Consider the following 20,756-nt stretch of genomic DNA (forward strand, 5'->3'; position numbering starts at 1 on the left):
CCCTGCCCCAGCTTTAGAGAAGAAAAACACAAAGCAGCACAAAATGAGAATGCAATGCCCAAGCAAGCACCAATATTTTGGTTTTCCAACTGTACTGAACAATAGCATCATCACAGCACCCATATCCTAGACATGAGGATGGAGAGCTGCAAAGCACCACGGATACCACAAAACCTCAATAATGGGAGGAAATATAGACCAACAGTCTGAGGCAGTGAAATCATATCAAAGGGAAAACGTATCAAAAACTTTAGATTAAAAACCACATACAACTGTGATGAGAGGGGAAAAATTTATTGGTCCTTTAGATTTCCAATGATTGCTTGTAATATGTTCAGCAAATTCATTCCAATATTACATACAAAGGATTTCCTTGCTTGCCATGTTAGAACTAGCCTAACACTCAGTGGAAACATAAGAAATAAAAAGCAAAAAGGATAATCTTGAATTTATTGTGAAATACATGATTATTTTTTCCTATTTCAGCAAAATACCTATAAAGAACTGGGTTCTGTGCTCAGCACCCACCTCCCACAAAGGTGACTCTCGCAGATCACAGAAGGCACTTGAAATTCCTGGAAGTTGGGATGTGGGGAAGAGAAGGGATAGCAATGCACTCCTTTCTACTAAGTGCAATCCTAGTACAAATTCAAGCAGCCACAAAGCATTAAGATACAAAACCTCAGGCAGACATGCTAATGAAGGGCTGCAAAGCTGGAGAACAAGGAGAGCTGCGTGTCCCCGCCCGTCAGTCGTCGTCTCCGCCGCAGAGGAGCAGCAGCGCTTTCCTGTAGTCCCCGGAAGTGTCTTTCTGTCAAGGCAGCACAGCAGCACCGTGAGTCACCAGGGCAGCTGCCAAGGAGGGCCCCAGCCTGTGACACACTCATCCCACCCACAGGAAATCCACATGGATGACTGTCTGCTCAGGAACGACGCAAGGAAATTCTCTGCCTCTTACATGACAGCTCTATTTACACAGACAGGCTGCCAGAGACAAAAAAGCTCCAAAAGCTTTACTAGAAAACAGAGCTGCCTGTTGCACATTTGACACATTTGTCTGCAGGGGAAAGCCCAAAGGAGAAGCCCAAAGCAGCACCAAAAGGAACACATGGGCAAAGTGCACCTGCCACTGCCTAGAAAGGCACCAGCTCTGCTCCCTGTAATCAATGGGAAGCTCTGATATGAAATCTGTATGGGCCTGGCAGGCAGTGCCAAAAAAACTCCACCCAGGCTAGTTAAGGGAGCATAATGTCAGGAATGTCAACAGAAAAATAATAAAAACCCAGGATTTTCAGTATAAAACAAGAGGAGAAAAATAAAAGTCTTTTGGCTTAACTTTGCAGCAGCAGCTGGCTCCGGATTTCTTGCTGGCTCTTTCCCTTCCTGTTCCTTCCCATCCACTCAAAGGAAATTATGACTCAGAGTGGTTCCTCAGTGAAACCCTTTTCACTTGGAAATGTTGCCAAGGGTTCCACATCACAACCCAAAATCTAAACTTCAACCTCAGACTCCCAACCCAAGAGTTTTCTCTGGAGCCAGCACCCTCTCTGAAGCACTGCACAATAAGGAACCCAGACAAGAACAAGGAAATGATGCAGTAGCTAAATATGGTGTATGAGTAATTGCCATTTCAGAAAACCACATCATCTGCCCTAGTGAACACTGGAAGGAAACATTTTTCCATAGGAAGTGTCCCCCTCTGCAACAATGCCATGTCAAAACTGCAGAGGAACTCAATCTCAGAGTCCAGGTCACTGAGCTCTACCCACACCCATCCTGTGCCAAGAAAAACAGCAGCGAGAACAGTGACATCTCAATCACCCCTGCGTTCCCTGAGAACAGAACAGCAATTTTACCTGAATCATTTGATACAAGGACTTGGCAAAATTCTTTCTGAATTCTTGTCTAATATCCAGCAGATCAACTTCACTTCTTGAAACCATGACTCTGATCAGGGTGTCATCATCAGTGCCAGCCCCCTAAAGGGAAAAGACCAAATAACTTTCAAATATGAGTCTGTTCTGGACAGATGCTGCAACAAAACATGAAATACAAACAAGTATTGTACAACATGAAAGCAACAAGTGGCATCTCAAACCACTCCTGCATTACGGTTCAGCTCCAAAACAGAGAATATTTGGGACAGCATCATGAGACATTCACACTGAAATGTGGGGAACAGAGAAGCTCTGATCCCTGGACCTCTATCAAGTGCCAGATGCTCAGGCCTCTTATTTCCTGTTTCATCTCAGGCTTCAGCTGTGAATACCCACATAAATGTCAAAGACCCCAGTTCCAAGCTTACACAGTAGCACAGCTGCTCACCACAATCAGAACCATGTGTAACCCCCCCTGCAGGGCACCCTGAGGCTGCAGAACTGCACTCAGTTCTGGAACTGGGCACCTCAGTCCCAGCGGTGACCAGGACAAAGCAACATCATACAGCAGGACACAGGCAGAGCAACTCATCTCACCAACTCTCCAGCTGTTCATTATGGGGGCACAGCTTCACAAACCTTTTCCAAGCACACAAACATGCCCCACTCTGTTTGCCATGCTCAGTGCTTGAAACATTTCACCTTCCTGTGCAGACCGAGGCCCTGACCCTCTGCTCAGACCAGGCAGACTCCACACAAGCTGAAGCCGTACAAACTTGGATGTGCTGACCTGCAGATGCACCTCAGGGAAGGACTTGGCAGAGCCCCCACGGTCATCTTCAGCCTAACGTCCAGGGCCACTCAGTCCTTCTGGGTGCAATAATCCTGGATTACACCTAAAAATGCCCTGAAGCTGCTCAAAAGTTATGCCATGAGTCCAGTGGTTTCTGGGGAATAAAAGCCAAGCTCTGCCCGACCTAATCATGAAAGCCAGCTCTGCCCAGTGCAGAACTTTGTTATGCCAAACCGATAAATTAGAAGTAAAAACTCCTCTGTCAAAGTATTAATTGACAAAAAGCTTTCTTATCTGAAGTGTTGAATGATTTTTTTATTTATTTTCAAAAAAAACTTGGGGGATCTCACCAGCACACATTGGTCAGGCTCCTCACAACAGAAGTGTACAAGAATCTAAAGCCTACAGGAAACTTACAGTCTTTAAAAAATCAAAATAATTAAGAGCAAAGTAATCCTCCTCAGACAGCTCACCCTACTGATACAATTCTATTTTTCACCTGAACCTAATTCTACATTGGTATCCACAGAAGCAGTAAAGTACTTTTAAAAATTAAGGTATCATTTTGTGTTTCATCACTAACTCTCAAGCTGCCACCTCATCTTCTAACAAAAGTGCTTCAGGGCTCTCCAGCAAGGGCAAGGGAGGAACTCCTCAAGGAAGCTGCTAACTTGCCTGAAAACAATAGAGTACCTGCCTCTGGTTTAATTAATATTACCCCCTGGGAGTTAAAAATCATAGCTTGCCCTGCTTATCTCTTCCCATCCAAGGGAAGGTGAAGCCAACAGAAACATGGATGCACTGCTAATGCAATTCCCACATGTAATCTTTTGCAGCTGTTTACACCTTTCCTTTTCTCTGCTGAGTTTCTTTTGCTTCTCCAAACAGGATGGATAGTAACTAAAATGTGTTCCAAAGCCACCCAAAGCCCTCAGTCTGTAAACAGTCACATCCAAATCAAAGAGTACTAATTTGCACAACCTAAAATTCTTCCCTTCCTCAGTACATGCACCACCTAAAGACAACTGGCGTTGAATCAGCTGGGAAGTGCCCAGTGGATATTGCCAGACATTTTCCAGTGTAGCCACAGCAAACCAAAAAACAGCTGATGAGACTAAAAGGTCTGTGGTCTGAGAAATCCATAACCTACCCCAAGGAAGCCATGAATTATTTGTATCCCCTCCCAGCCCTGCACTCCCTGAACCTTTTGCAGATAGTTAGTGATACTGTCAGCATTTACAGTGGCAGAAGAAATTAAGAACAAGCTAAATGGAGAGGAATTGTAGCTGGAGGAGATGGAAAGTGACCTAGGGAAAAGATTTACATACCTTCATGGAATAATACAGCGTCTCAGCAAAATAGGCAGGCACACTTCGGATGCATTTCACTGGAAAAGACAAATGATTGAATTATTGACTGCTATTAAATACAGGGCAATCTCTGATTTCCAAGACAAGGTGTGTGTCACTGGGTTATTCTCTCCAGTGGTGTCACCTGGTCTCTTCCTCTTTAAGAACTCTTTGGGTTCTGGGATTTTGAACAAACATTTGTTTCTGATAGCAGAGAGACTTTACTAGTCAAACTCTCCAACACTGTCCTAGATAAGCTGCCAGGAATGCAGGTGAAGGCAGAGCTCTGTCTCAGCTCTGGCAGAGGTGCACATGACCAAACAGAATGCAGTTCACCACCTCTTCTCCAGAAATAAAAATAGATCCCCAGGTGATGATGTTCCTAAAGGAACCCTGTTGTCCCACCAGCCTCTGTGACACCTGCAATTGCAGGAGGCCTGGGAGTAAGCAAAGGCAGCCTAGGGCTAGGCACACCAGGACTCAATTACCCACTGCCAGGAGCAGCTTCTCCAAGTCTCCAGACGTCTCCCGGTCAATGGTCTCCTCAATCTGGAAGCCAGAAATGGTCATGTACTTGTCAAACACTGCAAAACAAAGTGTGCTCAGTCAGGGAACAGCCAACATTCCTGCCAGTGCCCCTCAGCTCAGGACAACCCCACCTGTGTGTGAACCTACAAGTTCAGGTGCTATTGGCCACTCTCTGTCTTGTTCTGAGCACCCATTTCCCATCAGATGCCCCCTGTACAGCCCCTCCCCTGCACCTGGAAGGAACAGCTCCATGCATTATTCCCAATGGCCTAAACAGATGGGTAAAAGAGACTTCTGGATGGGCAAGGAGTAGGGAAAAAGGTATTGTCCCTCTATTATCAGCTCAAAGTAGGCACCTCAATATGGGCTGAGCTTTTCCAGGCTGGATTTCAGGCAGAGGTTCTCAGCCCATCAGTAGCCACACTACCTACCCCTCCTCAAGTGGGAAACGCTGCGGGTTCCCAAGATAGTGATGAACTTTTCTTCATCTGTTCCCCACTTCAGCTCCCCAGCTCTGAACAAAACCTGTTACAAATTCAAGATATCAAAGCATCAGCATTTGTTTTGTGTCCACACCTCCTGTTGAAAAGCTCCATTTGTGTCACTCTAAGGAGCATTAAATTCACTAACAAGCCATAGCTGGAAGGAAAAAAATGAAATTAAATTGTCAAGTACTGAATACATCTTAGAAATAAAAGAAAAAAAATCTGAAATTGACTGTGAAGGCATTTCCATGAGTAATGCAGCTTCAGGCCCTGAAACTGACTGTGCATAGTCCTCTTCATAAGGACTGAAGTTTGCTGAAGCTGTGATAATACAACAGATAAAATCTATTCCCAGTACTGCCTTTTCTGCCCTTTTTTCCCCTTCCCTTTGTCAAACAGTATGGCAAAAATTTGTTACATGATTGGCTTCAACAGCAAAACCACACCAACTTGGCCCAAGCGGAAGTTCTCCAAGGAGGAGGGGAAGATGGATCTAGAAGCTCTCAGAAAGAGGACTTTCAGGCTGATATATTCTTAGCTGTTTGAAACCCAATTTTAATCATGGTTTTAGCACATCCATGGCTTTTCAGGCACGTCTGTATTTGCTGCAAAGACCTGGGTGCATTTTCAGCACCAGCAAAGTAAAGCACTTCAAGAAGTTGGACTGAGCAACAGCCAGGAGAAAACAAGAAAGAAAAAGAAATTTGGAAAATGAAACAAGTTCTTTTTCCTGACACCTGGAAAACTTTGCCCTTTTCCAAACTGTGTGCTAAGCTCCTCTGTAAGGAGAAAGGTTGCACATACTGTAGTATATATGATCTTTTTAATATTCATGGTACAGAGTGAAAAAAAGGTGGAGAGGAGAAAGCTCTCAAGGCACTCACTGACAGGATATTTTTTACAAACAACCTATGCTAAGCCCTCCAAATGAATACCAGCACTCTCCATCCAGTAGCAAATGAGAAGTCCCAGTACAGCATTTAGAAAAACACTAGCAAAAGATTGATTTAGAGATACTACAATTTGCAAATAGAACTTCATGTCAGCTTTAAGTTTGTACCTGCCTTGCCACTGGGCAATACACAAAACATAACTCAAATGTCTAACTTGAAAGAAGTGATATTCACAAAAGCTTTTCCAAAAAGACAGACTTGCTCCTTCAGGCATTCTCAGCAAAGTCTCACAATTGCTTTGAATTAATATTTAGTAATCATAAACAAAAAATTTAAAAATCACCACTGAGCAAAAAGTTTGCCTTCTAATGTATCAAGTCCCTTCCAGAATATATGACTCAAGAAAAACATTGGGAAGCCAAAAATAGTCCTACATCTGCACAGTCATGTACCCCAGTTCTGACCATCTGTACCTGCTAACAGCAATTAGAAAATGACTGAACCTGTTCCAGCTGTGTTGGGTGGTGAATGGAAAAGTCCATTGACTCAAGGTCCCAGCCCAATTTAAATGTATGCAGCAAACCACAGAGTGTTTGGAAAACCAGGACCTTCTCAAGAGCTGGGTTTTAGTGCCTCCTAAATTTAGCTGCTCATTTAAACCCTATTAAAGAGGGCAAAAGGAATCTATCTGCCTACCAGGGCCAGTGCTTCATGTTTCCTGAATTACACAGGCCCAGCTAAAAGCAAGACTGAAAATTTCATGGAACACTCTAGTGCACAATTCAAACATTTGCTCCTCTAATTTTCCAGCTGTAATTGTCACAGGAAATTAATCTGGACAGCAGAGCAACAATGCTTTCTGCATTTAAGTGACAAAGGATAGGCTTGTACCAGTAAAATATATTTTGCCAATCTGTCTCTCCATCTCGCTGTGCTTTCAGGAGAATGTTTTATTGATCTAATATTCTGTGTTTACTCTGTGTCACCTTGAAACAATCCCTGTATTTCTTTCATCTCAACAGACAATTTATGCGAAGAAGATGTCTCATGCAGAGTTGCCTGAAATAACTGAGAAGAAACATGTATTAAATGAGTTGTAATCAAATCACTGAAATATCAACCATCACTCCAACAAAGGAAATGGCACCAGCTAGAGACAGGCAAGGACATGGGCTAACTGCTAGCATTGCTTTCCATCCAGAGCACAGGGTTAGGGAGCAGTCATGGACAAGGGATTCAATTCAGAGAGAAGTCCAAGTCAGGTATGAAGGAATGAACTGTTAACATCTGAGTTGATATCCCCCAGCAGTGGGTCCCTCAGCATCACCAAGGCTCAGCCTCTTGCAATCATCTACTCACTGTTTTATTCAGGTCCCTCATTAAGTAATAAGCAAAACTGAAGCATCAAAGTGCAAAACATTTTGATCCCGGTATTTCAGGTTTTGACACTTTTGTCCAGAACATACAAAAGCACATGAAAACATAAAAACATAGAGAACCTTAACTATCACTTTCACATTTGAATTCCAGCCATCTTTGTGAGCTAACTCAAAATACCCCAAACTGCAAGTCAGTCACCCACCTGAGCATCCTGCTCAACAAGAGCCTCATCAACTCCAACATCAGGATCTCTGTTCCCCTAAACACAAATTCAGAAGTTGTTAAACTGAAAAATTAGCAGATAGGTCAAAAAGCAGTTATCTGTTACATTGATTCTGTAAGTTACTGCGACAAGTCACCCCCTAAGGCATCTTGTCCAAAACCACCTTGTTTTTCCCTTTTACTTTCATGTGTCTGTTTGAAATAAGGGTCCTCTTCTCCTTTTGCCCTCCAAACGCCATGTAGCAGCACCTGCTACACCCATGGGCATCACACAAGTGTTTTGCTTCAGTGATATGGAAGTGACTCAGAAGAGCCCAAGGCTGACCCTGCATGTCAGAGCAAGTGCCTGAGCTCCAGAGCCAGTCCTGCCCAGCACAGGCCCATCCAGAACCCAGCTTAGTCAGCAGGAAGGGCTAAGTGCACCCAGCAGTGAAAGTCACCCCACAACAGGACACCAACCTGCAGCAGCACCACCAGCAGCCTCTGGAAATGGCCTGAGGTCTCCCCTGTGATCTTATCCTCCAGGTCAGCTTCATACTCTGCAAAAGAGCAACATCCACTCACCACTTTGCAGGTTCCCTGGCTGTTCTGAGCAAGGAAAGGCAAAAAGCCCACTTGACTCACAATTTGTAGAAACATCTATCACAAACACCTTTAACACTCAGGACATTCTGCTTTCACTTACATTGCACTACTCCAAAACTGGAAAATAAAGCACCTCACACCTCCTGTCAGGAACAGATTACCCACAATATTTTGAAGTACAAGGCGACAAGCATGCATTCAGCTCCTTAAGGAACTACAGAGGATACAGATATGGAGTCATGCTAAAATATGGCAGTCTCACTGTACAGAAATCATGAGCCCAGAGAAGTTTGCTACTAATAAATTTTGCCCCTAGAGACGGTCTTTGGGCTCACAACTTGTTAAAACATGACAATTTCTTGTGTGGCAGGAATCTGCACAGAACTAAAAGGCATCTGTTGAATTAAACATTGCCCTGAAAAACAAGCCCACAATCACAGGGTAAAAGCATCTACTCCTGTGGACAGCCAAAAGCTGCACCTGCTTTAGCATAAGTGCACTTGAACACAACACAGAGCATAAGGCAAAAAAACCCCCACATTTGTGGTTTTTTATGTGACTGTTCTCTTGTTTCCAATTACTGAAAATGGCCTCAGTTCAAAGGATGAAAACAATAGGTAGAGGAAATAAATGCTTTTGAAAGAACTCTAACTATAAAGCACCACAACCTGCAGTCACAACCCTGAAATAAACTATTTCAATTTACAATTCAAATTCTAGTTCCTTTGAATATGAAATTATGAAACACAGCAGAAAGAATTCCTTTGTACTGGACACATCCATCAGTTCAGAGATAGACCTTATTTGAAAGATGAGCTAACACCATATTAAAGGAACTGAACAGAGACCCTTATTTCATACAGAAAATTACCTTGCTGATAAACCTGTTTAATATTCTGCACTTCAGCAGGTGTTCTGGAGGCAAGAATTTCAGTCAACACTTTCTCATTGGTTCCTGCTCCCTGCAGGGGTGCAAGTATGAATCAGTTGATGGAATAACAAACAGAAAACAAGAAATCCCTTTGACAATCAAAACCAAACATAAGCGTATATATTTGGATCAAATAAACAAAAATATTTTCTTCTTTCTGATACCCTGTGGGGGTTTTCAAGCTAATTTCTCCCAGTTTGTCTTGATTGTTTTCAAAACCAATCCAACAATTTATAAAAGCCCAGTGCTGCAGGATTCAGAGGGGCCCTTCCACACCCAAGCACAGCCAGGTGTGCCTCATGTCACAGCTGAGACAGCCATAATAGAGTGTTACCATACCACTCCAGAAGCTTCAACCCACACAGAGTAACACCACACCACTCCAGAAGGCTGCAAGGATCTGCCCTTCTTGTCCTTCAGCCCAGCCTTTGATCCCCTCCTGTTGATGCCCTGCACCTGTGTGCCCTCTGCTCCCTTTGGTGCTTGGTCAGCACCCCTGGGCACTCCTTACCTTCAATGCTGCTCACCTGCAGCCCATTGGGGATGGGCTCAGCTGCAGCCCCACTCCCAAGCACCACAAACTCTGTGCCTACACCTCAGTTCCTTGCTATTACCATCAAGGACATGAAGAGAAGTGAATGGAATAAGTTTCCATCTTAGCTCTAATTCATACAGTGTCTGCCACCAGCCAAGACACAGATAAGCATAGAGCCACCCAGCACAGATCTGCAGCCTGCTGTGAACTGTACTATTAAACAAACCCCTGCTTCCACTGGAAACACTGTACAACACAATTGCTAACCCAGATAGTTCCAGCAATTCCACAGTTCTTAATGACAGCAGAAACAACAGCCACTCTTTCATTTTTACAAGGATAGAACTTACAAAAGCCAGGCCAATATCTTGTTTCCACAAGTCTAATCCTTTGTTTGCAAGAACAATCCACTGCTCTTTACTCATACAAAGGAGTCACAAAAGCAACACTGCAATGCAATACTGACCATTTTTTGCTTCAACATGGTATTTACAACCTTTCCTGGGAGGAAAACACTGAATACTAAATGCATACAAACATATGCAACTGCACACAAAGCCATCCAGAACACAAACCTGCCAGGTTTCAGGCAATCATTTCCAAAATCCAGATTGTTTCATGAACGTGCCTACTCAACAAGGGAGGCAGGCACAGTTAAACTCGCTCTAATCCAAGCAGCAGCAGTGAAAATGGATGGGACAGCCCTCAGCACAGAGCTAGTGCTCTTGGCTGAGTTACCTTGCAGTGAAGTCCCTACTATCACATCTGCTTTACTGCTACCCCCTTGGCTGAGCTGCAGCCAGTACTGACATCCTTTCCTGTGCCAACACATTCTCTAAAATCCCATGGTGTTGGGTTTAACTTTTTTTTTCCAGTGACAAGAACAAAACCTCTCCTGTTTCACTACCTCTACTTTCCTGCCTACAGCCATCTGTTCTGTCATTTCCCTGTCAGTCTTTGACTCCTAAATCAATAAGAGGAACTTGGGAATACAATTTTTTATTCATCAACAAGGCCTTTATCAGTTTCTCTGTCAGGTACCACCATCCCTTCCCCCAGTGCACACAAAGGCATCACAGAAAACCTCCAGGAATGAAGTTTCTGTTGCCTGAGGGACTATTTGCTGGGAGCATGAGGTGTGCATGAGTCAACTGAGTCATGAGCACTTGCACAGTTGACTAAAGCCTACATATTAACCAGCTGCTCATCCAGGATCTTGGGAGTTTGCATGGCAGTGTCATTCCACAAAGCACTACCTCACACTAGAGTCAAGGTCAGTGTCCTCTATTTTCATCAATACTGTAAATAGTCCAGGGACATGCAATTCCTGAAATTCCATAGATGCGACAGAGACAGAAAAATAGAGCACACGGAAGAGACACTGAAATTTCTACACATCCACATTGTAAATTGTTTCTTTACCTAGCCTGCCCAGAAAGGCACTAAACGCATTCACTAAAGAGAAAATTAAGAGGGGGGACACTGACAGGCTCATCAATTATTCCCTCTGTGTTACTGAAGGCAGTTTTTTAGAGGTCATTCAATACTACAGACAATACCTGCTCATAATTTTGGTGGACACCAGTTTACACAAGCTCATCAATTTTGGACTTGCACTGCAATCCATCAGGGGTACACACTCTGTAGCTTAAATAACAGTCAGGAAGAAACAAAGAGCACCACATTTCTGTTAAATGCTCTGAACTAATTTTCACACAGCTGAGTAGTTATAAAACCTCAGCTGCTCACAGCACAAAAATGCAGAGCCCTCTGAACTTCAGCACTGCACTTGAACAGCAAAAAGATTATGAAAGCAACTACACATCTACTCATTGTCTTTAAACCAGAAGGAACAAGTCTTATGCTGTGTAGATTTCTAAACTGCCTCTCAGTTATTAGGATGAAAAAACACCCAGGCAAAACCATGGCACTGGCATCAGTCAGCATAACTTGGCTAATCTTAGTTTTTTAAAGCCTACTTCTATTAGCACTCCCTTTAGCAATCAAAGTTCATTCAAAAAAAAAAAAACCATATCAACCAAAAGCACCAATCCTTTCATGTAACACATGAAGTCTCTCTCCTCTTACCTTGATGGCATGTTTCAGTGCATGAGCATCAAAAATATACGCTGGTCTCATCAGAGACACCATCAAGGTTTCAAACTTGCCAGTAAGTTCTGATTTCAGGTCATCCACAAGATCCTAGTGCAGAACAAACAGTGCTGTGATGAACAAGGACTAAGCATTTTTAAAAGGAGACACATGAGTCTGCAAGATGAAAGGCTCTGGGGACACAGCAAAAAAGACAAGGGACACCTGTCTTTTTGTTATAATTGGTACTTCAGCTGAAGCAAATAAGACAGGAGAAAAGGATAAACTGGCATTTGGAAAACCTGAAACATATTCTGATTTTTTTTTAGGATAAGGCAGGGTGGAGGACAGGGGGAGGCAAAAGCAAAAGTAGATCTTCTTGCAAGGAATGTTTTACAAGGAATATGGTCAATGTGCCTCATATTTTAAAGTAAACATTGTTAACCAGAACCAGCTCATTTCCAGAGGTATTTCTTCTTCTTCTTACCCTGCCAAATAAGGTTTTAAAGGCAGAAGCGATTTCTTGACGCTGAGCATTGTTTCTGGTGGTGAGGATTGTCAGCACAGTTTCTTCATCAGTCCCTGAAGGTAGAAAGAACAAGAAGTTACAAACACACTCTGAAAAACCAACTGCAGTGGCACAAACTCAAAAGGCAGTGAAAGATGCTTGGACAACAAAAGCCTACTGGCCAACAGCAGAATCATTCAAATAACAAATGTCACCGTACCCCAAGCTGAGCCATCAAGTTTGGTGCAACAACACGACTGGAGAACCAAACGTGTTGTTTGTTCTCCATCAGTGCTCTCATCCAGACTCTGCTCCGAGCACCAGCTATAACATTTAGTCAGTCTGTTTTCCACAGAAAGGCCTTGCCTTTGGGCTCACCAGCAAACTGCCAACTCCCAGCAAAACTCAGTCCAGCAAACCCAAACACCTCAGAGGGCAGCAGTGTGGAGCTATTATCCATTTTATACACAAAGCTTGCAAGGTAGGTCCTCTCAGCCCTACTGAGTTTGCCTGTAGGCTGAGGTGTATCACACATCACTCCTGCCCCTCCTTCTGCTTCCTTCCACTTCAGAGAAAGCAGCAAATAAGGATTTGTTCTCTCAGGAAATTCTGGGGCAGAAAGCTCCCATGTGGGTTTACAGACCACTTCTTAGTCTGCATTCACACTGTGTGCTCGCATTCCTTGCCCCAGTAACTGCACTGTGCTCACATAATTCCCGGGCCAGGAAGCTGCTGCGGATTTTCCGTGCAGAGCTCCTACCATGCTGCTGTAATTCTCCACAGCTGTCCCTGTAAATCCAGAGCTACTGCACTGTAAAACTTCAGTGTGCCCAGAACAGCACATGGAACATCCATTTCTTAATGGGGAATGTGCAAACCCCTTCCCTTTTCCCTCATGCTAACCCAAAAATAAATACCCTTGAGAGCTGCACAGTCACAACCAGGACACGCCCAGACCGGTGCAGTCCCAGGGCTGTCATTCCATGGCTTGTAAACACATGCCCTACCCTCATCTACGGAGACAAAAAAGAAAAGAAAGGAGGTTTGTAAAGGAGGAAGAGCCTTTTCTTGGCTGTAAAATAAAAATGATCCTTACCCAGTCCCTTCATGGCCTTACGAAGGGCTTCTGCATCAGCTCTGGCATCAAAAGGAGCAAAGGCTGTCACGGTGCCTCTCGTGTACTGGAGGGGAAAAAGGGGCCGGGGGAGAGGGAAAAAGCCATTAAATAGAATTTGGCATCTTTCAGTTCATACATGAGCTTAGGTTAAATTTGAATTCACAATCCAAAAGCTGACTGTCTTTTTCTTGAAATTGTCTGGCTAAAGAGCAGTCTGTGGGTGTTTAAACACAGCTCACTCCAGAGGCACTACTATGGATTCCCTTAGCAGTGCAGCTAAACTTGGGTGTATTTACATACCAATGCTGCAAACTACTGTTATCTCCAACACTGGAACCTGAACGCAGGAAAATGACTAAGAATTTATCATTTGCTAAAGTAATTTGAAAAATTAATTGCACAAACCATGTATGCTAGGCAAATGGCACAAAGACACATATGGAAATAAGAACTTCTCAAGGAAAACCCTATTGGAACTCTCAAGCCAATATTTTCCACAACCCTGCAACCCGCTGAATTGTACAATGGCTTTCAATATTTCATCATAGTGCTTTTGACATAAGCAACTTCTTAAAAAGTGATTCAGCTACATTAATTTATAACTAAAAAAAAAAAAAAAAACAGTTCAAACATAAGGGTAAGAGATCAGTTTGTCCAAACACAAAAACAATTCCACTAGGTTTCCATGGAACACGGCTCTTGAGGGAATTTCTCTTTGGATCAAACACAAAAGGACATTCATCATCTCTGTGGAAAAGTTTTGCCTTTATTTAAATAGGATAGCTCAAGAACCTATACGTGTTTAGCACAGTAGTTAACTATGGAAGTGGCCAAGAGGGGAAATAGCTGTGTTTGGGGAACAGGAAGGTGTTTCCAACAGCTGAAGAGAGGAAATTTCCTGTAGGCACAGCCATAAAAACACAGCAATCAGAAGAGGCAGGGCATTTTTCCACTCTCAACAAAGAGCACGATAGCAAGTGCCAAGACACCTACTGAGATTGGCACGGGATTACTCCAGAGGCAGCACAGCCATCTGGCCTTCCCTGGAGTGAGGAATTTCAGCCACTCTGGTCTCCAGTCAATGTACTCATCAGAGACAGGTCAGCCAGAAGGGCAGGGAGAAAAGAGCAGTAATCAGAAAGTGCCACAGGGCTCCCTTGTGCTCCTACCAGCAGAGACTCCCCAGGCTCCCACTGCAGCGGCAGCCAGGAGTCAGGCTCACTTCTCACATTCTGACAGATCAGAACAAAAGCGTCACAGTGCTAAATGGCAACAACAAATTTCTTAGTGGGACGTGGTTTCCAATAGCCAGGAGAGTTCAGAGGTGTGACAATCTCACTGGAACACTCTGCTTGTCCCATTATAAGCCATTTTTTCAGGTAGTACTTGGAAGGTATTTATTATCTTCCTAGCTAATTCCAAAGGCTACCATGAAAACAATCCCAAGGATTTGGGACTCACTTTTATGCACTGAATTAAATTTGGTCAAACAGATAAAGACTGAAAAGTCTTTCCTTCTTCCTCCCTTACTACGACTCCAGCCAGGGGTTATTTATTTTATTTTTGTTCCATATCATGTCAACATAATGAATATTACACAAGTACCACAACTCTCCTTTGGAAATGACCAATGTCAACAAATCACAGAGGAAGCAGATATTGATCTTGTGCTTTCTTTTGCTTATCTTGTTATAAGCAAGTGGAATTCCCCTCCACAATTCTTAAGTCTTGTGACAACAGCCCAACATTCCTATGTGGCTGTTATAGACCAAGTATGTGTGAACACTAAATGCCAGATGAAATCTCTCTGCATGGCCCTTCTCATTTTTGTTAACTGACAGGAATCCTTCAAAACTCTCTTTTCCAAAGCACTGCATAGAAAGCCTGAACACACACTAAGCTTGATGAGCAGTTCCTGAAAATCTGGTGCAGCTGAAACCTAAAAGACTTTTCCTGCTGTCTGAGCACCGTTTGCATTCCAGGCATTCCCATGTGGAACACAGCACTCAGTGGATTTTGGCTCCCCATCTGCCACAACCACCCTCCACCAGAACCTGACTCACACCTGCCTCTAGGAGCCACAGATGTGGGCAGATGTGACACTCCCAATAGTACTGGGAAAGGGTGAAACTTACCCTTAACTTCCCATAAGAGCACAACTCAACCTAGTGCTTTTTAGAGCACTGCAGTGTGGCCTGACAACTGGGGTACAGCAGAGATTACTCAGGCACACTGTGTTCAACAGCCACAATCCATCTACAACACCACTACTCACAAGTGCCCTTTTAGTTACTCCAGTTCAGATTTCTCGTTTGTGAAATCAATGAGCAAGAGCAGAAAGCTCTGCAGCAGTGAGACTCAGTCCACGGAGGGAAAAGCTGTCTCCCCCGTCCCAAACATGGCACATTTTGCCAAATAAAGAGAGGGCAGCACCTCTTCTGAACCACCACCACAGCCTGACCCAAACCTGCTGTCACAGCAAATCTGAAAAGGATCTATGAACCAGACAAACTTCATTATTTATTTACCTCTATGAAGAGATATCTTTAGTACCACTAGAAACATTCCTTGTTTAAGTAAGCAGATACACAGTAACACTACAGCCTCACAGGTCCTTCTTTCTTTGGATAGTAAGCTCCCCACCCAGTAGCACATGAATGAAAAAGACAAACAGTCTTTGATATAAATCCTTTTGTAATCTGGAGTTATCCTTTACTCAATCACCACACCTTACACCAGGCAGTAAAATAAAAAGATAAGCACAACACAAAAAAAACCTCACAATATTGTGTATCACAAGATTAGAACACCCCAAACCTACACACATTCTTTTCTGTCTATGTTCCCCAGTACAGTGATTGTTTTTAAGGAGTCATGTGTACTGCAAGTGCAATTTGTGATTACACACTAGAAATAAACAGCAGCTTTCATTTTCTCCAGACACTTTCCAATGAGACCAATGAAGCTCCTAGAAACTCAAAATTAGCATGAAAAGGCAGAGGGGAAAAAAAATAAAACAACTACAAAGCAAGAGGTAATACTGCTTTAGAATTTATGCTGCTCCAAATGAGCAAATGCACATTCTCTGGTATTTTTGTCTAATTCCATGCTAGCAAAGGTTTCCAGGACAAGATGAAACCTCAGGTGAAATGTTTCTAACCAGCACCTCCAAGTGAATGTCTCCCAAAAGACAATTTATTTAGCATCACAAACTAACAGTGCCACATATCCTGGCAACGGTAACAAGAGCCACTTAACGAGGTTCCTTTTCATTTTCCTCACCAAGACACAAAATATTTCCCACCCACAAGGCCCTGTGTTTAGCCACTGTTGAATGCAGAGCATTGATATCAGCAAACAACAGACCATACTTGAACTGACTGAGACTCCTTCCCCAATACCATGGCTCTGTACCACCTACAGCACCTTCTTCTCAGTCAGAGTTCCACAGATGAAGAGCCACCCCCTTGCTCTAAAGCAACAGAAGCAGAGTCTCAAAAATGTGCTGCTGGAAAACCTGGTATTTAGTGTAAAGAAGGTGCTGTGAGACTTTTTGTTTTTTCTTTTTTTAAGCAGCTATTTGTTTACAAGATTGCACAGGAAAACTGTGGAGTGGTAAAACTGGAAATGGGGAATATTTAGCAGCAAAGAGAGAAGGTATGCTATTTCCAGCAGACTGAGGACAGCCCAGAAGGTCATGTGCTTGAATAAATGATAGACTGCTGTAAGATGTCTTACACAAGACCCATCTCACAGATAAATACAACACAGTGCTCACTGCTGACCTGAAAGCCTCCAGAGCCATTGGAGTCCACACAGAGATGCCAGTTCAAACTGTGGTCTAAAACCAACATGTTACAAGAAATATGCCATGAATTCCTGACATTTCAAGGGCAGTACAGTGCAAATGGCATTGTGAGTGGATGGATACAGGCACAGCTTATGCAAATGTAAAGCTAAAGAAACACGTCTGCAAAACACCTCTCCAAGTTTAACAGTGCTTCAGACTGTCTCCTTAAACAGGAGGAGTAAGCTCAGCTCAGCAGACTACTCACATCTGCCCCACTAAATTTAAACTCTTGAGAAAAAACAATTACACAACGTCTGTGGTGAACTCTGAGTCAGTACACCACAGAGATATCAAAGATAGGGAGGAGGGATGGAAAAAAAAAAGGAAGAGAAGGGGTGGAAGAGAAGGAGAACACCCAGCAACAGCCATGTAGGAACCAACAGCGAGACATTGGAGAAACTCATCCTCAGGAGTAAACTCAACAGAGCCAGAGGGGGCTGCTCAGAGCCCAATTCTGAAGGGGTGCTTGTACTTTGGAATGTGAGACAGGCTTCTGGAGCACTATGGATACTATCCCTGTGCTCCAAGTCACACACGCACATGGGCAGAACCAGAACTCCAGATGTAGTGCAGAGCAGCCACACCTTCAGCAGCAGCAAGCGATCCTTTCCTGGCAGTTTAAATATGGTCACACCAAATACTCCCAAAGCTTTATTCAGGAAAAAAAATAGGAGTAGAAGACCAAAACAGACTAGTCCACAGCACCTGCTGCTTTCTTTGCAGATTTCTGAGCCAGCAAGCACAGGGCAGCATCTCAGCCTGTTCACTGAGGAGGAGATGGTGCCCTGGGCATTGCTGCAGTAACAAAGACCACTGCACACACAGCTGGGAGACAAGGGTGGCTTGTCAGGGCAGCAGTGCTCCCTCAAAGCAAGCAGATAAACACAGGCAGACAGACACCAGCCTGTGAAGCACATGCTGTAGTTTTCCTACAAAATGAATGAACCTTTCTCTTCTGGACAGTGAACACACAAAGTTCCCCAGGCCTTTGGGCAAAGGAAAAAAAAAAGGCCAAGGACAGGCATTTCAGTGACCAAGACGCCAAATATAGCTTACCTTCTTCAAAGGTTTTATTCTTCAGTGATGTACCCAGGCTAAATTGAACTCCAGTACACTGTGCTGTGCAGCCTTTGTGAACTCTGCAGCTTTAGCAGTACACAAGGAGTTTCTGTCAACTGACAGTCAGCATTTCATAGGCATTTTCACTCTTACCTCCATTTCATAATGCAACATATCGAACAGGCAGCTGTCGTGAGAAGTAGAGCTTCTTCAACTTGGCTTTTTTTATTTTCATAAAATGAGTTACAGGCTACAATGCTTTAACACTCCCAGTCTTTTGTGACTGCACAGGCAAAGAATACTGCTTACGTAGAAAGCAGCCCTCTGACTGCGGAAACTGGAGAACAAGGCCTCCCTAATAAAAACCCCCATTGTTCCCATGACTTCCATCTACCAACATTCACCACAGATAAAAAGCCATCTCCAAGTGTCACCTTAGGCAGTACAAAATTTAGCACCTGAAGCCAAGAGTAACTGGTTTGCACTAGTGAAGAATGAAACATTCCTGTTAACAAGATGAATTAAAGTTTGTCTCTGTGGGACAGATGAGAATATTGTCAATTTCCATGCTTTTACTAAAAGGAAGTTACCCTTAAGCCTATAAGCAATGCTGCACACACTGAAATAAAATGCTTATTGTCCAAGTATATCTTGGACAATAAGCACCTCTGGCCAGGTGTCCTGCACTGGCATGTGTAAGGGCTCCTGTTCTCCTAACATGCATCCTACAATCCAGGCCTGATATTTAGAGAAAGAAATACCCCTTCTTTGTCACTCAAAAGAAAAGCCCCCAAAAAACCACAACTTCAAGAATTTAGAAAAACACTATTAAAAACTTTTTTCTTTGCAAGAAGTTGTCTTTCTTTCTTTTATAACTAAATCCAGACATAAGTAAATATTCACAAGGGTATTAAAACTAGTAATCACTTCACTCATTAAGTGCAATTATTCTGACCTTTGTGAAAGCCCTAACAGACCTCGATTGCTTTCACTTTCCACAGCAGTACAAACCCCATAAAGCCATTACAAACCTCTACAAATAAGCCATTAAACTCCTATTTTACTTTTCAGAGTGTATGCATTTGGCGCAGTTATAGAAACAAATGCTGGAGTCCACCCCATTTTCCCCACTTTCATCCAGGCTCAAACCACAGCAACCAAAGGGCTGCAAAACAAAGTCCCCCCCCTAAACTAAGAACTGCACAATAGCTCCAAAGCTCCCAGAAAAACTCATGTTAGCTGTGGGAAAACTGGGAATAGAAATACCGAGCCCCCACTAGGCAGTGCCACGGCGATATTTTTTTTTCTCCTTCCTTTGAGTGGAAGGAGCCTCCACCCATGCGCAATATAAACACAGGGTACCGAAAACTTGGCCAAATTAGTGGAAACTGGTGGAAAAAAAGAAAAAAGTTCTGCCTGACGTGTCCCTCACATGATCCCCGTTCCCCTGCCGTCCGCCCGGGCTTGTGGACGGGCTGGTTTAGGGGAGCCCGAAAAGAAATCGGTGAGGAGTCAAAGTCAGGAGAGGGATAATACGAGGACGTCCCCGGGAGCGGCCGGGCACGGGCTGTCAGGCCGTGTCCTCCCGGAGCCGCCGCCGCCTTCCTCACCTTCGCCATCTCTGCGATCCTCCGGGTGGGGCCGAGTCCGAGTCTGCAAAGAGAGATGCGACAGTGAGGGACAGCGAGGAGCAGAAAGCGACAGCGCCCGGCCGCCTCGGCTGCCCGCGCCCCTGACCTCCCGCCGCGCCGCCCTGAGCCACCGGGAGCACCGAGCGAGGCACCGAGAGACGCTGGAGCGAGGCAGGAGAGAAGAAGGAGGAGGAGGTCCCGCCGCTCTTGCCTCACCCGGGGGCCGGGCCGGCCCCACCCGGGGCGGGCAGCGAGCCTCGGCCGCCTCCCGGCGCTGCCTGCAGGCCGGGCACCGCCGCCCGCGTCCCGGCTTCCCCCTCCATCCCTGCCGTGCCCTGGGAGGGTGGCATTAGTGCTTTGTTCCTTAGCCATCGTGAACCTTTTAAAAGAAAAATTACATTTGCCGATAGACAGCCTCCAGAAGGTGCTCAAGCGCCCTCCGGACAAAGTCGGTATAAAATCGGTTCCCATTAAACTGAAGGGGATCCTATCCCAGCACTAAAGGGCAAGTCTGAACTGAATTCGGTAAAAAGCAGACACTTCATCAGCCCGCCTAGCCTGGCTTCCAAGTAAGCCAGGTTAGCACAACAAGCACAGTGTTGAACAGAACGTTAGGGCTGTACTTCAGAAATTGCAAGGATTTCAGGTGATGACAATTTTTTTCCTTCATGTCTTCCCTCAGGACCATTTCCCTAGCCCAGGAATAGGGAAGATACATCCAGTTTAGGAGGCAAGGAGGATGCAGTCTGCAGGGCTACTCGAAGAGCTGCTCCATCTAAGCTGCAGACAGACTGCCTCACCACACAGCCTTGAGGCACAAGGAGGAAAAGTGGCTGCAATGCAAATGGAATTCACTGTCTCTGCCAAAATAAAACATGAATATAATCCCGCTGTGTGAGCATTTTAACACATAACAGTCACT

The 20,756-nt window shown here is 44.2% G+C and overlaps 1 protein-coding gene across 2 annotated transcripts; it reads right to left on the reverse strand.

Moving 5' to 3' along the window:
• Positions 1-278: 278 nt before the first annotated feature.
• ANXA5 (annexin A5) lies at positions 279-20,201 on the reverse strand. Of its 2 annotated transcripts, none has more exons than XM_054633066.2 (13): positions 19,941-20,201; positions 19,814-19,856; positions 13,274-13,358; positions 12,157-12,251; positions 11,667-11,780; positions 8,984-9,074; positions 7,987-8,066; positions 7,508-7,564; positions 4,979-5,072; positions 4,508-4,603; positions 3,999-4,057; positions 1,857-1,979; positions 279-811 (listed from the first exon to the last, which is right to left on the reverse strand). In XM_054633066.2, the coding sequence occupies exons 2-13, from the start codon at positions 19,820-19,822 to the stop codon at positions 749-751; spliced, it is 966 nt and encodes a 321-aa protein (XP_054489041.1). In that variant the 5' UTR covers positions 19,823-19,856; positions 19,941-20,201; the 3' UTR covers positions 279-748. The 2 variants fall into 2 exon arrangements, with proteins under 2 accessions (XP_054489041.1, XP_077032853.1); XM_077176738.1 differs by having other exon boundaries at positions 19,987-20,155.
• Positions 20,202-20,756: the final 555 nt, after the last annotated feature.

Source organism: Agelaius phoeniceus, chromosome 4 (assembly GCF_051311805.1).
Source record: "Agelaius phoeniceus isolate bAgePho1 chromosome 4, bAgePho1.hap1, whole genome shotgun sequence".
Lineage (NCBI taxonomy): Eukaryota > Metazoa > Chordata > Aves > Passeriformes > Icteridae > Agelaius > Agelaius phoeniceus.

What these genes read in the sequence shown, in the direction of transcription:
- ANXA5 (XM_054633066.2), bottom strand. An exon ending in TTGTTGAGCAGGATGCTCAG is followed by an intron (nt 5,073 to 7,507) that starts GTGGGTGACTGA and finishes AATTTGTAACAG; the next exon opens with GTTTTGTTCAGAGCTGGGGA. An exon ending in GAAGCTGCTCCTGGCAGTGG is followed by an intron (nt 4,058 to 4,507) that starts GTAATTGAGTCC and finishes TGTCTTTTCCAG; the next exon opens with TGAAATGCATCCGAAGTGTG.